Source organism: Aphelocoma coerulescens, chromosome 15, assembly GCF_041296385.1.
Source record: "Aphelocoma coerulescens isolate FSJ_1873_10779 chromosome 15, UR_Acoe_1.0, whole genome shotgun sequence".
NCBI lineage: Eukaryota > Metazoa > Chordata > Aves > Passeriformes > Corvidae > Aphelocoma > Aphelocoma coerulescens.
Genome location: NC_091029.1, coordinates 7,773,590 through 7,795,679, shown reverse-complemented (window position 1 = coordinate 7,795,679; position 22,090 = coordinate 7,773,590). Strand labels below are relative to the sequence as shown.

Below are 22,090 nucleotides of genomic sequence, written 5' to 3'. Positions count from 1 at the left end.
TCCGCTCTGCTGTTTCCTCTTTTCCCAGTAAAATCCAAGTTTGGCACTAGAATAAATGCATACAGACCCAGCCTTTCTGCTGGAAGAACATCAGGAAAACTTTGTGCATAAAAGTAAAAAACCTCTCTTAAAAGAGAGCACACAGATCTGAAAGAATGAAAAAGTCAATGAATTTTATACAAGTTTACGTATTGCAAAACAAACTGTCTGCACTATGCTTATTAAAGGCATATTTCATTGCCTAATCATAGATGTCTATTGTACCTTTTATGTTTTGAATCATAATTGCAGCCTGTTCCCCAACTGTAATAATGAAAGACATTTTGGCATATGCTTACATTGATTCCCCTTTAACAAAGCACTTAAGACACATACTTGCATCCCACTGAAATTAATGGCCAACCTTAACTTTTGAGTACACTGATGTCACTGGCATTTAGAAAAACGGCAATTTATATGGGCACAGAATTGCCTACTTTGTTGGACAGACATGAGCCCTGAAGAGAATTCTTCAAACTCAAAAGTCTTAACAATACTCAACTGCCTTGGTTAGAAACACACTGCACCACGGCATCCACGGTTTTTATGTTTTTATCAGAATAACCATGCTAGCAAAAAAATGTTTATCTGTTGTACTGAAGTATTTTTTCCAGCTCCTGGTCTGGAATAATCTAAACTGTAGAAACAATTTTCAGTTGATGTAACAAAATACAGTACCTGTAGAAATGGGAAAAGGCAAAACTTAATTGTACATAATACCTTAACACTGAGAACCAGCTACCATTAGGTGTAATATAAATAATGCACTAAATTCTATTCCTAATTTATTTTGTCTGTATGCTTGTCTGTTATTATTTTTGCTTTGGGATTAAGTGGTATATGAAAATAAGAAGCAAAAAAAAAAAAAAATCAAGAATTATGCTTACCTTATTCCCTTTTTTAGCCACTGTTACTAGCTATCCTAATTAGTTAGAACCTGATCACCTGACTTAATGGGAATTTCTCATCAAAACAGTGGATTTAAAGTTATAAAAGAAAATTGAGATGAATTGAACAAAGTAGTCCCTTACTTTTCTGACAGAGAAGTTTCTCAGAGTTCTAAATATGTTTTGCTAGTCATTTTTCTATTAATTTTCTAATATTTTTACCTAGCAGTACCCATAGCTACTACTAGGCTTTGTTGCAATGCATTTTCTCCACTCTGTGTTCTAGTTTAAACCCCAAAGTGAACAGCTCACATAGAATACTTTAGCCCTGTATAATGCTCTGACTGCACTCAGGGATTTTACTCTTGACAAGACTTCAAGAAGCCCGTCAGCATGCAGAGACAGTGAAAATACCTGTTAGACCTCATTAGGTGGAATAGACAAGGCAATATCTGAAACCATACTTACCGAGTCTACTGGTTCTCTTAATTTAAATTTAAAATAAGAGGCCATCCAGCCTGGAAAAATCTCAATGGTTATTCAGTTTACACACAGAAACAGAGAGGTATCAACATTTCCTTAATAAAAGGTCTGAGTCTGTCTACTTCTTTGTTTCCTTAACACATACTTCAACCAAGAGAGACAGCATTAAGATCAAAAAGTGTATCTATTGTAAGCAGAAATCATATGTACAAAATTAAGCAAGTACAATCACACATTTACTAGAAAAAAATATTCTTTATTCATTATTTAATTCACAACACAATAAATATTGGGATCACAGATATGAGGGACCCAGCAAAGCTCAGACTTGTTTGCACCATGGTGTGGTTTGACAAACAAATCCTCATCAGCTGGCATCCTGAGAAGCCTGACTACATTTTTTTTTTTTACATTTTCACATGCAATCAGTAAGTTGCAATGCAGATCAGTTGTTTCAATTTACATTAGTCGGGCTTTTAAAAAAATTCTTAAGCACCATCCCTGGTGAATTCTTCAGGAAAAAAAGCACAATCACAGTATGTGTCATTATTCTGTCTTGCTGTTGATTCTGACATTATTATGTAGGTGTGATGGTATGTTTAGTTTTACTTCAGGGGGCAACAGAATTTTCCACTAAATGAGGAACAGAACCAGGCTGCTGTTGAAGAGACCGGAACAATTTCATGCAGGCCACTCAGCAATTCTAAAACCAAGACAGTTCTGTTTCTTCTGAAAATGATGACATGCCTTAGTTTCACACTCTATATACACTGAGGACACATTTCCTTGAGATCACTCTATTTGCTGTCCCAAATAATTAATTTGAACTTTATGATGAATGAAATTTACTCATCTTTCCACTGATTTGTCTGTAGGGACAAACAACTCTGTCTGCTGGACACATTGGTAGGGCAGAGAAGAGAAGCAGATTTTACATGGTTAAACACCAATGCTTTCATTTGTGAGAAACAAAAGGAACTATAATAGGTAAACACTAGAAAGAAAATCTTGCAGGCAATACACTTTAAAGTTTTGTCAGAGGTGAGCTGTTTCTCACAGCAAAATCTCTCTTAGACTGTACCTCTGTATTTTGAAATATTAAGTAAAACATTTTAAGAAACCCTAATTTACTATGAACTCTTTTTTTGTAAGCAGCTGGGGAAAATCTAGCAAGGGTTTTTGCTGCATCATAGTCATAAGGACCTTTATTAAAGGAAACAAACTTCTGAATGTGCAGGTATGCACCTATTTTTATAGATACAAAGTTTTCATCATTTCCTCTAAAGGCAGCTGCAAAATTCAGGCATTGTTTCAACTACACTTCCAATCCAAATATTTCTTGTCAACTACAAACTTATGGATGACTTCACAGATGAAAAATGGCATCAGCAGATCTGATAGGGAATGCCACTTAAGAGCCAAACTGTATCACTCCTTCCTATTTTATGGACCAGAAACCTGGACCGAAAAAAATCAGGAAAGTTTGTAGAGAAAACATTTAGGATTTCTTTTGTTATTAAGTTAAAACAAATATTTGAAAATTTAATATTCTCATATCAATGAGAGTTTGATAAATGCTGTTACATCCTATTTTACAAGGAAGTTTTGATCCCTTTTTTTCTAATAGTTTCTCAGACAGGTATAATTCTCATGGTAAAAATGATTTCACACTTCATATAAACAAACCATTTGTCTGTGTTGCTGCAGCAGTGAAATACCAATCAAATTAAAATAGCAGATATATACATGATCATCAGACTATTCTTCAAAACTGCAACAAGTTTGGAATGAAAATAACAAATTCCACACATCAAACACTGATATCAATTAACTGCAAAAAGGATATATTTTGTTTCATCTCAGGCTGGTCTCTTCCAATGTGCACTATTCTGCTGTAAAGGGTGCAAGAAACTCTGACTGTGCACATCAAAATATTGCAACTGAGATTGGGATTGAAATTCAGTGCAGTTTGGTTTGTGTTTGCCTTTGTCAGGCTACCTCCTTAACAGGGTTCTGCCCAAGAAGCTTCACTCAGATTTGTTCCTTTCCTGCCACAGATGAGCCAGCACCTCCCCCTTCTGGAGATCCCGAAAATCAGCAGGAATGTGCAACAGGGTAATGCTTTCTTACTCGGGCCAGTACGGGGGAAAAAAAAAGAAAAAAAAAAAAAGTTGCAGATGATTATTTTATATCTTTGCTCAGAGCAGGACCATTTCTTCTCTGGATCAGTGTTTAATGTAGTTCCCTTCAGCAATGTGTTTTATTAAAGCCAGACATAAGTCAATTCAGATATAGTCTCCAGCTCATCAGCAAGAAAGTCTTAAAAACAAACCAAGAAAATACTTCAGCTTCAGCCATATTTCTGCATTCTATAAAACAGAAAATGCTGCATAAGGTGGATCATTAGTGGGTTTTACTCTACTTGTCAGCTCAATATACACTGTTCAAGCAGTAATTTGTGAGATGCATCAATTTAGTTTGGACTGAGCTGAATTAAAAATTTCAGGAGTAGGCAGAGGCACCCCAATAAAATCCAACACTTCCTTTAGCACCTCTGAGATCATTCATTCTCGGTCCTCACCACAACAATGTTACCAGGCTGCTGCTGATTAATCCATTGTGATTCTTCCAGCAGCAGTATGGCTTCAGGTGATTTTCTATTAAATTCCTTTACACATTACCTTTTAAAGGAAAGAAACCCAAAGATGACTGCTTACCCAGAATCAGTAATGAGCAATCCAAGCATGCAGGACAAAGCATCCCACCAAACTTCTAAGGGATGCCCTGTCTGATTCTCAGCATTTTAGACTATTCTGCTGGCAGTCAGTCATGCCAACAGGGCAACCCAAATGACAACTGCTTCATTTGTAGATAGTCTCAGATGTCATGAGCTTTAGTTATATTTCTATATAAAATACTGTGATTATCCCTAGCTCCCAGCAAGAGAAGAGCTTTAGGCACTTTGAAAGAGACATTTGTTGCAGCAGGACTATGTTGGTTTTAGAACTGTGATGGTGCAAGGAAAATTTTTTGGCTGTGAGAAAAAGCTGTCTTCAAGGAGAATGAGAAAGATTCCCGTAACATGAACCATTAAAGCTGTTTCAACTCTAAGTGCCCCTTTTCTTTACAAATACGTTTTTGCACTTTTTTTCATTCTTTCCAGGGATGGTATTTAACCTCAGCAGCCTGTGACTGTTGCATCCAAGCCAGAACGCTTTGTAATGTGCAACTTGGTAACTTCTTCAGCACAGGTAGGGTGAATGCCAACTGTCTTCATCAGCTGAGGATATGTAGCACCACATCTACCAAAAAAAAACAACAAAAAAAGAAAGACCCACAAAGTCAAATGCTATTCACCTGAAGCAGCTAGAAAGTGCTTAAAACATCAAAGTAATTCTGCTCTTGTCCATTTTATCGGGTAGAGGAGTTGCATTTGCTCTTCAAACACTGCTGTCTATTATTTCTCAGGCACTTACACAACACGTAGACGCCCAGCTTCACAACACTGAGGTAGGAAAGAATTGTCGTAAGAGTTGAGACAGAGAGAATTAAGCAATTTACCCCAAGTCACAACTGAGCCTGTGGCAAAAACATATGACAAAACTGCAACCTTCAGCTTTTCTTGTACATACATGTGTGTTTCACTAACTCCAGATGGAAAAAAATGCACACATACACACAGAGGAAGAAAAACTTAATTAGAACTGCTGGAAAGAATCTGCTGAAGGAAGTAATACCAGCATATTCTTCCATGAACCTAAAGTCTCTGATGCTTACAGTGAACATACCAAAGTTATAAGCAGAGGAAAAAAAGTCTCTCATTTGAAAAAAACAACCAACCAACTAACCAACCAAAACCCACTAAAACCCCCTTGTGCTACAATCCCACTTGCTTAATTCCATTACTTGCCCAGTAACATTCTTAAGACTTGATGACTTTCTTTTGAACTGCTATTCCTGGCAGGTCATGCTGTAAGAATAGCTGAAATGGCCCTAAATTTAAGAATTATTTCAAGTTCTCTATGGAATAATGTTCTCTCCCTCTACAAAATACAGGGAAAGGAGCCATAGATGCCTTCTGGTGCCTCCTCTTACATCCAAAAAAGCACTGACAAGCAAAAGATCTTTGCTGACCACAGATGTTACTGGAATGCTAGGTGGGGAAATAAGATGAAAAATCATCCTTTGGAGAGGCTGAAGCAAGACCTAATATTTGACAAAAGGAGAAGAGCAGCTTTTATAGTGGGGGTTCCACACTGAAAGCTCTGGATTTGTGCAATGCAATAGAAACTAATACAAGAATCTGACCTGCTGAAAACCTCTTACTGTGGCTAAAGTTTTCATTTCCCTCAAGCAAGGCAGAAAAGCACTCCAGTTTCATGTGCTTCCTTTTCAATGGTTATTTTGGATAAAACTTCAAAACAATGACATCCTAAAAAATGTAGTTCTAGAATCTACACCACTGGCAATTAATGGACTACAAACACATGTTGAAAATGTGTACTGAGGGTACACTGCAATCAGTGATTTTCAAGATATTCCTCACATGATACTTGCGGTCCTGCCTTCTTAATCCTTTCTGCTTTTCATTTATAATAGTCACTCACAACTGTAAGACTAAAACTGCAGTAAAATGGTGATCAAATTTAGGAAAATGAACTGACACCACAACTGGCAATGATTTATTGTGTCCCAGACTACTTTCTTTGAAGAGGGAGTTAAAAACTATAATTTTGTAAGGTAAATATAGGAATCAACATTTCTGGAGATGTGAATCAGCAATAAGAAAGGGAAATTAAAAAACAAGTAAGAAATAATTGTAGCACACAAGAAGCATAGCAGGAATTTTCCATTTAACCAGAGAGGACCGAGAATCACTCCTTATTCCTTCAGATGGAGGACTTCTATATTAATATTTGAGCACAATCTTAAGATCAGATCACAAAAGATAAGTTTTTATTGCAATTATCAGATTGCTTCAAACAAAAGTACCTTCCATCTCCCATCATCCTACAGAAGTTTCTTTTTTACTATATTATATTTAGTTTTTACCCCAGAAATATAAGAATTCATGCAAATCCTTCCTGAACTTTCAAGAAGCCATGGCTGTGCAAATTTAAAGATGAGATTAGGAAAGGAAATGCTTGTAAAGAAAGGTTTTTCTCAAAAGCACAGATGTCTTTTTAAAGAAGTAGCTTGCAAAACTGTATGGTGATTTCCTATCCTGTGCACAGAATGCAAAAGAAGCTACACGGAAAAAACTAACATTACTAAGTTAATGCACAATTCTGGTTTTTGCTTTAACTATATCAAATAATAATATATTTTCCTCAGTTGTTCCCTAACTATATCCAGTATTACACTAACTAAATCCAGTACATCTTAATGAAGAACTGCAGTATTTTCAGTGAAAATATGTGCAATACTCTATAAAAGTAACAAAAAGCATGCATTCTTTATAGTGTTGCCAAAACTAGGCAGTTATCTTTTATAATCTTACAATAACTTAAGAAGCAGGCTTTAGAAGCTAGAGACATTCTTTTGTACTTACTTGATTCCAAGAGCAAATCCTTGAATAACTTCGCCTGCATTTGGTCCAATGAAATGAAGGCCAAGTATTCGTTGCTCCCTCTCTCGTAAGCACACCATCTGAAAACAATACATCACATAGAGATCTTTTCTCAGAACACTTAAAGATAAGGCATGAAGATGAATTAAATGAAACTGGAGTGCCCCAAGATCCTAGTTCAGCTGCTTATTTCCAGTGTGCCAAAAACTTATGCACTTGCTTAAGTCTTACTGACTTGAATAGCTCTTACTCTTACTGTCCTTAAGCACTTTCCTGAATTGAAGCTTTATTAGTGTATTTCTTTCAGACTTGAGGGAGCCACTGACAACAATAATTTCTAATTGAATGTGTTGAATACTTTGTTGTTTGCCATTTGTATGAAACCCTCTAAGTACTTTCTGTAGTCTGGTGACCAGACCAGTGCTCTTTTCCACTGAGTGGCCACCTCAGCACTTCTCCAAGCCTGTGTAGTTGTTTTCATCAGCTGTTCTTTCACAGATGACCACTACCACTATCAGCTGTATTCTCACAGATGACCACTTCTAATTACAGGATATTTTGTGCCTTTGTGACTCAGTCAGTCAACACTTACAGCAGCATGTTTGGTGAGATACATTTACCACACACCTAAAAAGGAGTCGAGCCTCAGAAGCAGCCAAAGATGAAGGTTAATAAGTATCTGGGAGAGCCTGAGTCATTGCACACTTAACTTTTAGTACAGGACTTAATGAAAACTTTTTAGTTCCTGTAAGGACACCATCTTTATAATTATGAAAAGAAAGTCAGTCTCTCCCTGCATCCTCCCATCAAGCATTAAATTATCACTAACCTACTAAGTTCTGCTATTCAGTAAAAGCTTACATTCTTTCATCAGGAATGCCAGGAACTGCAGCAATCCTGATATGGGACTTTAAATATTAAGGAGTTTTAAAGGAAAAATTCTTGCAATAGAGTTTGAAACACTCAAGTTACATGTTTGTTTATACGTTTTGAGAGTTTAGTAAGGACTATATTAAATATCATCCAACAACTGTTACGCTATTACTACTTCACCCTTAAATATTTACTCTAATTGACATAATTCAAAGGGAATACATAAAGTGGAACATCATCACTTTAGTTACACTTGTACTTAGGACACTTAAGGCAAGCACTTACATAATTCAGATGTGACAAAATACAGCCAGAAAAACTGATTGCAATTATTGACAATGGACATTCCTTACCTAACAATAACAATATAATGTCATATAATATAATTGATGGACTTATTTATGCAAAAAAGACTGTTCCTTGATGTTGAGGAGAAAAGAAAGAAAAAGAAAATTGCTATATACTCTACCAACGCTACACTTCATCTTATCTAAGATTCTCTACCATGGGCAAGAGTATCAAAAACCTTTCCAACACCGAAGCAACTGGATTGCTGCAGAAGGCACTTTTCAGGTCTGACACTTTGGTCTAAACCAGGAGCTTTTTTGTTTTCATGAGTAGAGACTGACTAGTTAATGTAGTTTTGTAAGCCTTATGCTTAATTTTTTGAAGGTATCATACTTTTGGCAAGAGGTGCTAATATAAGTATTACATGTAACCAGTTAAGAACTTTGCTGGGAAAAGCAGAGATTGATCTCTATAGAATTTAAAATATTTCTTAGGATCTTAAAAGCAGTTCAAATATGGTATTAATCAGCAGAATGTCAGTTCTGAAAAATGCTTATATCTGTATAGCAATTTTGAGATGTCTGTCACCAAGAAAATATCCATCTTGAGATGTTTTTTTGCCAAACAGTCCTCTTTAAAGCTGGCTGTATCATATCCCCTGTTTTAAGTTAAAAGCAAGTTAAAAGCTCACAAAACTCACTTTCACATAGCATTGAGTTGTATCTCTTTCAGCCACTGTAAACTCTAAAGGTTTGTAATATGCATGGTACACCTGGTAGGAAAAACAATAACATTTTGTGTTAGAGAGTCCTATTGTATCAAAACTTGCTATTTATTATTATAATAACTATTGTTACTACATACTTATACCGTTATACAAAAACTGATTTATTTATAACCTGTTCATTATTTTAAAGAAAAATACGGAAAGCACAGTAAGAGCTTAACACAAACCTTTCTCAGAAAATCATTAGATTAAAAACAAAACTGAAAAAAACTTCACAAATAATGCTACTCGGACAAATTAAAGGAAAAAAACTAGCATTTTTAAGCTTCTCCCAAAGGTTCAATGCCTTGTTTACTGAAAATATCAAATCCAAGGATCTTTTCATATCTATAATAATGTGTCCCACAACAAAACCCAAACTGTAATTTTTGCATTCTGAATAGTAAATTCTTATTTTTTCATTAATGATTTTCCCTGGGGCAAGTACGAGTAACGCAACATATCTTTTCAAGGGTGACTTGTTGAAAGCAACATAACCATTATTTAATGATGCTGCACAATGTAACTTGCTAAAATGGCAGCTACTCTAAAGCTGTCACACCCTATCAGCAATTTTAAACCCAATAGGTAACAGTTTCCATTGTGACCTGCTGCAATACTACCAAAATTCTGAGCACTTCTGGAGACACCAACTCCCTAACTGTAAACACAGTATTTTGGGGACCAAAAGTTTTACCTGATACAGCAGTGAAAATTCTGCCTTTCCACAGGGCAACTCTGACACCAACTAGAAAATTAAAGATGTTTTCATACCTCAATATTATCTGATCCGTGACATTGCACAGCTGCTTCTTCTGACAGTCCAACACACCCATATTCCAAGGGAGTGAAGACTGTGGTAGGCACCTGCTCAGGAGGAAGCAGAAGGTGTTACTGTTGAACCATGTGAAGCAGCTGCCTGTCAGACACTTGTGCATGACTGAGGGGTGCAGCTCGGGCACACACCTCCACTTTGGCTGCTGTCAAAGCTGGATTCCAGGTGATAAAACACAATTCCTTAAAAATTCTTTACAAGAAAAAAGCCAAAGATTTTTCTTAGTGAAAAGAGACAAAACAACTCACATTGTCATAGTCCATCAGTTCTGAAGACTGGCCGAAAAGACGCTGAGCCAGCAGTTTTCCTGCAGCTATTGCTGTGGGTGTTAATTCAGGACGGCCCTAAGAAAAGAGCACAAAGCTTTGTTTGAACTAAAAGAGAAGCGGCATCCAAAGATTTCTCCTGGGACAATGGTCAGAGGAAGGCCAAATCTTTGGAATTCCAGCCTGGTAGCCAGGGCTCCAAATAGAAGAAGCAATAATAATTTCTGTCCAAACATGCCTTGAAGTCTGAGTTTACTATCTGTCTTAATGGAGGGAAAATGTCACAAATATGTCAAATCTTTATATCTTATCATGTCACCTCTTGAAAAGCAGCATATATTCATGTGCTAACTTTTCACTTCCCCCCTTCTCTCCAAAGTAAGCCATGAAGACATTTTTTAGAGTGTCTTTTTAAAGCAGGAAGAGCCTAGTTTAAAGCAACGGTGTTTTTATAATATCAGACCTTTAAAAAAAATTATTGCCTGACACATTTTTACAGAACACAGGCACAAAACCTAGCTATTTGTGGACACTATTACTGACTTCTGTGCTGGTCCTGACCTATGGGGTGAGCTGGTCCCAGTCTCAGGCTCTGCTATTACAGAGGGGCTTGAAAGGGACTGCTATTGGCAAATGCAAACCTCCTGCAAGTGAGAAATGGAACGATAGCAGGATATGACCAGGATGTGCTCCAGTTCAAACCATGAGTCCTGGCTACTTTCTATATCCAAACAGGGCTATGGATGTGCCAGAACCCTAATTCTGAGTGCTGGCACACTACCACTGGAGCATCAGAACTGCAGAGCCAGTTTTAAAGAACTTGAAAGTTTTTGCAAATTGAAGTAAGGCATTTACAGGAGAATATTTTCAAGTCCAAGGCATAATAGTACATATAAGTTAATGAGACCAAACAAAATTCATAAATCTAGTAAAAAAGCCCCATTGATTAAGAGTTCATCCAATACATATCATCAAAATGCTTGTCTGACATGAGAAAAGAGGTCACAAATCCAGAAGGAATGATGTGGAGACATAAGAAAGCCATAACTGAGAAACACCTTTGTGGGACAACATGGAATGCTTTATAAAATGTGTGAAGTTTTGATTCACACAGGTCCTATTTAAATACCACACTTGTCACACTCCTGCAAAGCCCCACTTGGAGGCAGTCATTCAATAAGCTCTCAAAATCAGTTCTCAGCAGAAAATAAAATAAGGATTCCCCACCACACACATTCAAAGCTTTTCACTTCTTTTTCATTATCCTGAAGTTTTTTAGCATTTACTGGAATCCATTCTTCTTTACCAGCTTATCTTTTTTTCTACACTGGTAGATAGACGCTGTACATGGTTTTAGCTACCATTTTCTTCAGTACACATACCATATAAATTATCTACATATTAATAGGCATCTAGACTTTAATCTGTACTAATAACCACTTAAAAGTTCCATTGCAAAAAGCAATCTGAAACATTATATCTAACCTGATAACAGAAATCACAATTCTAATTGTTAATGAAGACTAATCTAATCTATTTTTCCTCCACAGTTCATGACAAATCACAAAACTGCAAGTCTACCCCTTTTTCCTTCTAACATCACATTGTGTCAAGTCACAATTTTTCATTTTGATGTTCAAGTGTGTAAATGTAATTTACCAGATGAAATTTGTTTTTTCTTATACACATTTGCCTGAAACATGTCTGCCAATCATTTCTGTAGCAGGAAATGTATGTTGTTTTGGCATTCCAGAAATGAATAGATGATTGGAACGAGAGATAAAATTGTGAAAGCACTGCCATGCATTCCATAAAACCCAACTAATTACTAAAACATCCACGCAGATAAAGCCCAATTCCTCATAAACAATGACTTAAAGACCTTCCTTGGTAAATATTTGAAATGAACATTCACTTTGCAGTCATGTGTAGAACTACTCTGCTGATAATTATGGATACAAATTGCTCATAAGAATCCTCCAATGGATTATACATTTAACTGTGATGGTCCTAAGAGAGTTTAAAAAGCTTTGAAGTAATGTGTATTTGTTCTAACACAACTCCTTTTGGTCTCATTTCTATTCAAAGCAACATACTGTACATTCCACTTTCTCTACACATCTTTGTTGTAACACCCTTTGAAATATGACAGATGTAGAGTGGCCTGACCACGTGATAAACCTCCTTCTGAGAAAATGTCTTTAGAGTGTGTGCCATGCTTTTCAACAAGAACACTACTGGAGGAAGTATTTTAACATAGAGGGTTTATATCGGCACTGAAAAAAAAGATTCAAACTAAAATTCCAGCTTGATCTTCCTCTTCCTGAGTACAGAAAATGAAAATGCTGAAATGCAATTTCACCTGTCAGTTGAAAATAATATTTTGTCAAAACACAAAAAATGTTTTTTGAGGGTACACAAACTGACTGACATCTGGAAGATTTTTTTTCCCCTTTTTTCCATATGAACATCTTGGGTAACATTAGGATTCCATTTGTCATACGGGGGGCAACAAGACACTCATGCACACATAGTTTCCCATTCGTACCGGCTGGGTATGACTTCCAAATGAAAACAGTCACTCTGAGCAATCAGGAAACACCTGCCCCCTCTCTCACTCCCCTTCCAGCCAGGGCACTGAATTCAAACCAAAAAAGTAGTTCTTGCTTTTTGGTAGCAATTTAGTGTTTATTCAGCGTGGAGTGGTAAAGGAGGGAGGAGGGCTTGGGAACTACTTGCAAAATTTGAGCAGAAGCACTTTATGGTAGCAAAGAAACTCTGACAGGGACAAAGCAGAGCAAAGAGAAATCCTGAGCAGGAACACTGAAGGAAAAAATAATTCCTGTAATGATTCTTAGGGATCATTGATGCTCGCTCTCAGGAAACAAGATTGCCCTTCCTGTGCTCTTTTGGTAGGTCACACCCAGAAAGTACCACAACCAAGCTCTGCAGCTTTGTGGTTCTTAGCAGGATGCACTTGATTCTTGTGTGTGTGTTAATGAGATGTGCACCAACACAGAAATTTCTTTCAGTGCTGGTTCCCATGCCAATGAAATTTATTATCTAAATTAATTCTGCTTTAAAAAAAAAAGACTAAACTAATTTTAGTACTCAAATAAAATAAATTTCATTGCTTAGCAAGTGGAATTACATTGTGCTGAAGTCAGATAAGATAGCAGCAGTAATTCTTTTTATCTCTAAACACTTGAATGTATGAGTACTATATGACAATCTCTTTAATTCCCTGCATTGAGCCAATATGCAGATAAAAGCTTAAGGGAATATTTCTGCAGAGCACTGACTTAACTTTTTCATTTTCTCCCTCAATTGTACACTGGACACAGCGCAGAACTGTGTTGTTAACACTTATATTTAGAAGTGTCTATTGAACCACTCAAGTTCAAAAATCTGCACTAATAAGGACAAAAGCAGGAAAAGGAAATCCAAGTTTTAACAACAAAATGAAAACGACAAATAAATGAAGACATGATTTTTTAGATCCAGGGTATGAAAGAGGAGAGCATCCTGCCTCCAAATTTATATTTCTTATTTAACTAAATCCTCAAAGGGCAGAAGACAAAAAGCATCCAAAAGGAAATTACTTGCCCAAAATAACACTGCAGATTGGCAGCAAAATAAGCAAGAGAATCTAAGCCCTGCCAGCATTGCCTCTAACAACTGCTTCTTGGATGGAATTAAAAAGAAAATTTTGGAAAGCAGGAGGCCCAGCCAAGGCATATGTATCAGGAATAAGCAGGTGTAGGAGGTTGTTGTGAGCAGAAAGTGGACTTTAGGAAATATCCCAGGGCAAGAAGTGACAAATACAGAGGGAATCTGCATGTGAAATGAGAAGAAAGGAGAGGAACTCTACAAAATCCCAAAGCTCTGAGTGACTGGACAGGACAACAGGACAGAAGTTGTGTAGAATAGGGGAGGGAAAAAAAAGGAGAATACCTGAGAAGGAAAGAGTTTTAACACAATTTAAAAGGAAATGGCAAATCCTTCAAATGAAGATGGAGACAGACAGGAAGAAACACATGTCTACACAGAGGGAAGAGGTCAGGAGTGGTCAGCAGATTTATGAGATTTAAGTGTCTCTGGCAGCTCCAGAGTCCAACCAGAAATTTGCAGGGCTATTCCCAAGTCATCATCTAACCCATTACATCTCTTCAGAAACTAAAAGCACCTGTAGGGTTTATACATTTGAGAGACTTTTAAAATATTTTAAACATGGCAGAATGAGAAATCTTTTAAATTTCTCTAAAATTATACTATATATAGTGTTTGGATATTGTTACAGTATTTAGCTTTACCAGACTTGTAAAGCAGATGCCTGCACTATATGAAAAACAATCTTGATAGGAAGACCTCAATTCCATAAGGTACAGTAACAGGTGAGAGAACTCTGCATCCTGCAATGCCCAGCCTCTGTATTCTACATATTGCCCAAATTTTGCAGGCACAGCGGACAGATGATGACAACATTCCCCTGTAAATCTACAGTTCAGAATCCAGACTAACATTTTTTATGTAGTCAACATATTTGAAGATGCCCAACTTACAATAGATAATCTGAGCTCTTACGTAGAATGAAAATTGGCAGATTGAAGGTATTTAAGTGCACATTTATCATAACAAGATATCCTTGCCATATATGACTATAGATTATCAATAGCACTAGAATAAGGCCATAGAATCTGGTTTTATCTCTCTAACAAGTAAATTATTTTGCTTAAGTTATAATGTCCCCTCCTTATAAAACAAGAAAAAAAACCCAAACAAAACCCCACACCCCTCATGTTTATTTGGTATAATCATTCATGAATCATGAGCAAAAGTCAAATGCATTCAGTATTTCCAGCAATTCCTTTTTCTTATTCTAGAGGAAGGAACTTTTGTCAGAAGCATTTTGCATCAGAGAGCTAAAAAGCTGTTTTGTGATTAGTCTCTGTTAACACCCAAAATACTCCAAATGCAATCACAGAACTTGTCACGGTCATTCCCAGTAAATGTATTCAGCTACAGAAGGTAAGAACTACTTTAACTCAGCATTCACAGGCAGTATGAAGTCATATGTCAAAAGTGATAAAAACATTATTAGAAAGATAATTGAAGTGATAAAGACATCATTATTAGCCTGTGACCAATGATGCATTCCCTGATAAACATCAGCAGTAATCTCTCATGCTGAGATACTTCACAGGATCTCTGTGAAGGAAATTACTGGCCCAGGTGGCTGGCATAAACACTCCAGGTCTGCCAAGTGAAAAAGTGCAAAACACTAAGATATATGCTAGAGCATGACGACATCTGGGGACTAGTTATTAGTCAGGAACAAAGTTGGCTTCCTGTTATTGTAAAATAGTTTATGTAGACTCAGTACCTCTGTTATGTCTCCAATTGCATAAATGTGAGGAACAGAAGTAGCTTCACTGGCATCAACAATAATCTTTCCAGTTTCAGAATCAGTTTTCACTCCAACTGTGTCCAAATTGAGAGTTTTGGTGTCAGGGATTCGGCCTTAAGAAAAAAATAAAGAAAATGAAGTAAAAGCTGTTGAAAAACTTCAGCAGTGTTAATCTAAAAAGCTGGCATCCTCCACTGTGGGTCTCCAAGAACTTCATGCTATTTGACAGTCCAAGCAGAAACATGACAAAACTTATAAAAGCTGCAGGGGCGGAAAGTATGGATATGACACTCTGTGTGAAAGGAGCTCGATCATTATTGCCTTTGCTCAGACTTCAGAGGGTTATCCTTTTTAAATATGGAGGACAACACCCACTGGAAAAAGTGCAAAATACACACGACTTCATAGTTATTGAACATTCTAAATTCAGTTTCCTAATGTAGCACAAATATATATATAAAAACTAAGCAACTTCTACACTGAAAATTTCCAATAAACATTAACTGAATGGCACTCATTGCCAACAGTGTGTTGTGTATGTTTTTTGGATAAAAATTATTAATAATGCTGTTCAGTGTTAAACATTCCTGAAGTCCTTGTTTCTTGTAATCTGAATATACTTATCTTAAAACATTTTTAGTTCCCTCAGCTTAGATGAAAAATTTTATCAACTTTACTCTCAAGTCCTTAATGCTGATTTAGTTATCTCAAACTGTACTTGAGCTATTTCTCTAGAGTTTAGAAACATTATTTCAAATGTATTTAAAAACAAATGAGGCAAATCCAACCAAGCCCAGATTTTATTACAGCTTCCTATTCCAATGATATCAAATTATCTCATATTTTAAAAACATATTTTTGTAGTTTTCTGCACAGTTACCCCTTAGATCACCAAAGTCTTAATAGCATTACACTGAGCTTTCTATAAAGTATCTAAGGAAGCAATTCCTGACCCAGAAATCAGAATCTTAAAGCTTATCTAACTTGTTTGAAAGTTAATAAGCACAGTGAAATTATGAGGTACTCACAAAATTTTTAAGGCTACACAGGATCACATAGAAAAAAAATTACCTGAATATATCCAAATTAAGGAAATTTTATAACATTGTATCTGTTTTAGAGGCTTTAAATGAATATGGATATATCTACACATACAGGTCTTCTTTGTGTGAGCTGTGATTTGCATTTGATGATAATACAGAGCTATAGCAAAGCAAAACAAAAAGGGAAATGTGTTTTCATTATAAAAACAACCTCTTTGATGTTAAGGTAGGAAATTATTAAACAAAAGGAAAACCTGGCTTGTCAATACAGACCTAATTATATGTAAACATATGATTCACTGCCTTATACATCTGCCATATAGCCAGGCCCCTCAAACAATGTCACATCTGAATGCCTCTGTAAAGACTTCTGTGTATTAATTTCATCTGGTGAAACCAACACTTCCTCTGGGAGTACTGACTGAAGCTGTCGGCACTTGGCTATCTGTCTGTCTTCCCTTCTGTTGTCCCCATGGGATGCTGATCTGCTGTTCCTTCTCTGCCCCCTGCTCCCCAGTCCTGATGCTATCAGGCAACAAAAATAATAAACCTCCAGGACCTTATCTTGGCTCGGATGTGAAACAACTTCCTACCGTTGTATTTCTTTGTGTATTGAGAGTAAAGCCTGGGTATTCTGCAAATGGACAACTAATGGGGTTTTCTAGTTTCCCCTTTTTCCTGCCAGGCAGAGCCAAGAGAAAACTTAGCACGCAATGGCAGGCACTAAAAGAGGAAAAAAAGAAAAACTGTCAATAGAGTAATTTAAAGACCTGTGACAACAACAGTTGAGTCTATCAAATCTGCAGGATAACACTTAACCTTTCCATTCCAGTCTATTTTAACACATGTACAGCCTGGTATTAATAGTTAAGAGTTACAAAAAAATGAGCTGCTTCTCACAGTGAAGTCTCTCTCTCAATTTTACTGCCTAACTATTATTTCTGAAAGCAAAACCAAAATTTTAAAACACTGAACTGAAGCTTTATTGGCCTTTAGCCCCGTGCAGGTTCACCTCCATCAACCAGATTTATACTTACTGATCTTGCTTCATCTCAAATTCAGTAGCTCAGGCTCATTATTATACAGCATGTCTTGGTAGGTTATAGTGCCAAATTCAGGGAATTCTGGTATTTCCCAACATTTGTTTATTACTATAGAATCAATTCTCACCACTTCTCAGTAGGACTTTCATTTCATACCCATAACTCCTAATTTTTTCACATTTACAAATTCAGGAAAGCATGACTTCACAGCTTATTTCTAAGATCCCAAATCCTGCCAGGCACACAAACCCACCCTTTGCCTAAAATCAGCACATGGCTTTTAGTTTGAAGATGTCCTGAAATTGCCAAAGAACAGGAGCGTATGATTGTATATGACATAAGATGACATTTAGCTTTCATTCAAACCAGCAAAATAATATGCCAGACATCTAGCAGAAAGGTGCAACTCAAATCTGACCCTTGAAAAGGTTACCTGCCTCCTGCACTTCGAATAGCAGACCATAATCTCATCTTTCATAGACCCATACACTTACCACCCAGCTGTGAAAACCACACAGAACCCTGCTTTCAGTGCCTGTCCCCATTTGCTTTTAACTTTAAAAGAAAAAAACAACTTTTGATTTGTTTTTGTAAAATCCAACAACATGGCTTCCTAAAGGGGCTGCTAGCCAGTTTAGCTGCAGGGAGTGACAGGAGAGTGGTTGAAGCTCCCATTACAGACACTGGCCAGGCTGGCTGTGTTGTGATGTGGCATTTGTGCCCCATCACCCAGGGCCTCTGGTAATCACACCTGCACACAGAACAAGGGAAGAAGTATCAGGCTGCTGTGACCTTTAGGTGCAGGACCATCAACAGTGGAGACTGAAGCAGTTAAACTCTGAAGAAGCCAGAGGAATAGGCACAGTCAGGTAAGTAGCAGTGGTAAATGAGTGATAGCATACTCTTGCATCCAGTAAGATTTCCCAGGGTGATAAACTGCAGCTGACAGCAGAATTTTATAATGGGTCTTCCAGAGTTTCTTAACCACAGAAACTGGAATGCCTGTTTGCCTCTCAACATTTGAAAAATCCAAATTGGAGCCAACCGTGCGTTTTATTGTAGATGGCCACTGTGAGGATCCTTCTGGGTGACAGGATAGTTTTTCTGGAATAAAGCTCAAGCCCAATAGTATTTTCCACTTCTTCCCTATACATTGGCATTTTGACGCATCATTTTCTAACTTTATCCAGTCTGACCTCAGTCAGACCTTAATCAAAATCTTGTCTGTGCTGCCAGTCTCAATACTCTCTTCTCTGTTCTGCACTCTTTGTTCTGAGCGCCTGAGACATCCCCCAAATTAGTTTCAAGACCACTAATCTTTCCTCCTTCAAGTGTCCCCTAAAACCCACTGGATGTTCACTAAAACATAACCAGCTGATAATGACTAATAAAACCAATTCAGTGTAACTACTGTTCAGATTACAGGAAAATATTGACTAGAGTAAGATTAAGCAAGGTTAAAAAAAGTTCAGAACCTTTATCACATTGATAGTGTGCACCATTTTTACAAGGATGCTTTTGAACATTACACCCATTACTGATAAACCTCCAGAATGCCTGCCACAATTTGAAAAAAAATCTGGCCCTTAGTCAGTGCTAGGGCAGTAACTGGCTCTCTGCCAAGGCTGCTCACTGTACTCTCTCCTGCAGCACTGGCTAATAATTTTTACACAGAGAAGTCCTCTCAACAGAAAGCTTGTAGTGCAAAAACCTGGCCATGGCCATCCCCTGCACACCTGGAGTTAACAACAAAAGCAACTGCAAGTGACATGTAACCAAATAAAAAACTTACAGCATGGGACAGGCTTCTAAAATTCTACTTCTCTTGTTCTCAAGGTCCTGTAAAAAGTGAAGTGGGCTGGAAACACTTTCTGAGAAGAAATCTACAGTTCACTCTTACATTAATTCTCCCACACAAAGCTTGCTTTAACCAAAGGTTTGGTTTCAAAGGATGGCTTGGCAGTCTCAAAACCCAGTACTCAACCACCATTCCCAAGTGAGGTAGGTGGCTTCAATCTCCTTGGCACTTATGGGTGAACAGAACCTGTATTCTGCACAAACTGTAATTATACTGTTTCCAAGAAATTCCTTTGGAGTAATTTTCTGCCATTTTTTAATCTATTTATACCATTATTCAGGTAAAGACTAGCATCACCTATCAACTCAAATAGCACCTTAGTGCTGAAATAGTTCTGAATCCAACCTTCTTCACATGCAGATTCAGAGGCATAGCCTAGCACACGAACAAGTTATTTTTGTAGTTACAGGCTGGTAAAGTAAGTAGCATAAAATAAAGGTTACATTCAATGTTTATAGGTTGGTTAAACAAACGAAGGGAAAAGTACATTAAAAATAGCCCTCTTGAATAAAGTCTGACTGAATGTCCTTAAAACTAGATATTGGGAAAAAACCTAAAAGCACTGCCTGATATAACGGGAATGACAATTTTCATTAGGATTGCAGAAACCATATCTTACCAAGAGAGTAATGAATTTACGTTAATAAGAAAGAGAGAGACATGGGAAGTTCAGAACAAAGACCAAGAGCCTCAGCAAACCACAACACATTAGCATTAAGAGTTCTCTGAGATGAACCAAGGTGCATTATTTTTCACAGAATGGTTCAAAGGTTAAAAACTCGATGGCAAGATTTTGTTTGCCAAGACAAATCTAAGGCCCATTCCCCTTTCTACAGGGGCTGGCAGAGATGTGCTCACAGGAGTTGACAACAATATTTTACCATATGGGACTTTTCACAGAAAATCTCCAAACAAAATTTGTTTCCCTTATTAATTCAAACCGGTTTGGTTGTAAGCCTTGAAGAAAACTATTACAAAAAATGTTATGTACTTAACCCTTTCTGATACTGAACAGTGAGGATTCTATTTTACTGCACAACAAAATAAATCTGCCCAATGTCCACTCTGACACAAAGGACAGTGTGCTTGATAGCCTATGATGTGCAACACCTGATACCTGTTCAGCTTTACACTGACCTAGAGCTGTAGTTCTTTTTTACAGCAAAGATGATATTATTTGAAAGACAAAGTCAGGATCCTCTAAGCTTACAAATGCATTGAAATTTGAGAATGGTTGTTCCACTGCCCTCATGAGGGAGAAAACTCTTTTTATAAAGCTAAACTTAAAATCTGCTGCTGGTCATTGCTCTTTTTGTTACAGTTTACAAGTACACTACCTCACATTCTCTGACAAACTAATTCTACGCTATTTTGCAAATATCTGCTTAGTGTAATCAATGCAGTGTTGCTCCTCTAGACAGCTGGACCCCACTGGAGATGGAGTGACTTGGTATCTTTTCTAAGGATTTTGTGAATAATCAAATTTCAGTTACAGCAGTGATTTTTTGACATCTATAGCAAACTCACATGGAAATACTACTTACCACAAATTCCTTTTATATATTAGCTGTTTGCAACTGCTGCACTCCATCCACAGGTTTCAGCCCTTCAACAGCTGAAATGAACCCTCCCTGCAAAGCCTGATCTCCTGCAACTTTGCCCTGCAGCTCTGCTTTACAAAGGTGACAATCTCTACTCCTTTTGGATGAAGACCCCATATTTAATCTGTACATGCACACATTTACCATTGCTTTGGAGCTCAGGTAAATTAGGTATCTAACAAATACTTTTTGTATGTCCTTAAGGGCAGGGAGATATATATAGGGAGATATATATTTATAATAGTAAAAGTTTATTGGTTCTACATTGAACAAAAAAACCTCAAAATCTTATCATTTCAGGAGAATTCTCTAAAAGTCAAAGACAGCACTAGTAAGACAGAGGAACATACAGAGCTAAACTGGAAAAATCAAATAAAGGTCAAGAACAAGCTCTTGCACTGAGTTGGAATGTAACAGTATATAGTATCACAGGTCCATGACAGTTACCTACAAAACTTAGGATTAAAACTTTTAAATTACATTAAAACGTATCAAAATGAGATTTCTTTTTTTTTCCACCTCAAATATTTTGACTAGTTAAAAAAAGCTGCTAGAAAAACAAAGAGAGCATTGTGCCTGCTTTTATTGGCTTATCCATACAAGCAGAAAATCACACATTCCAACAGCAAAACAAGACTCCTCATAGAAACACAATCTAATTTTCTTTTTAAAGGGTTGACATTTAGAGACAGTACTGTAGCTTATTAAACTGTGCCACTGTCAGTAACTGTTTTTAACATTATTCATAAAATCCTACTAAAATTCCATGATGCACTGGCAAAAATAAAGGAAATATGTACTATAATTTAGGCTACAATTAGTTAACAAAAGCAGCTGCTTTTTAACCAACTCTACAAGCTGACTTGCTTCAATCAGTATTGTAACTGGCACATCTGCAGACAGGAAATCCTCAACACCACCAAGTTTCCCAGCCTATTATCTGAGACACCTGGTGTGGGTGTGTTGATACAGAGCAAAACAATGAATCAAATGGACTGCACACCAATTAACCAACTTTAACTGTTAATGTGTTTAATCCTTAAGGGTGGAATGCCAATTTGAACACTAAAAAAAGTCAACACAAAATCCTTAAACTATTCATTTTGCTGTTTCTAAATATGGATTGTAACTC

General features: G+C 36.9%; 1 protein-coding gene across 2 annotated transcripts in view; it reads right to left on the bottom strand.

Annotated features, from left to right (window-relative positions):
* Positions 1-1,650: 1,650 nt before the first annotated feature.
* The window catches only part of TXNRD2 (thioredoxin reductase 2), a 33,383-nt gene continuing 12,943 nt past the window's right edge, over positions 1,651-22,090 (bottom strand). For both annotated transcript variants that reach the window (XM_069030648.1, XM_069030649.1), the window contains exons 12-17: positions 15,390-15,526; positions 9,989-10,084; positions 9,680-9,772; positions 8,840-8,911; positions 6,961-7,058; positions 1,651-4,711 (exon numbers count right to left, since the gene is read on the bottom strand). In XM_069030648.1, the coding sequence (XP_068886749.1) occupies positions 4,588-4,711; positions 6,961-7,058; positions 8,840-8,911; positions 9,680-9,772; positions 9,989-10,084; positions 15,390-15,526 (620 nt within the window). In that variant the 3' untranslated portion in view covers positions 1,651-4,587. The remainder of the gene's footprint in view (positions 4,712-6,960; positions 7,059-8,839; positions 8,912-9,679; positions 9,773-9,988; positions 10,085-15,389; positions 15,527-22,090) is intronic.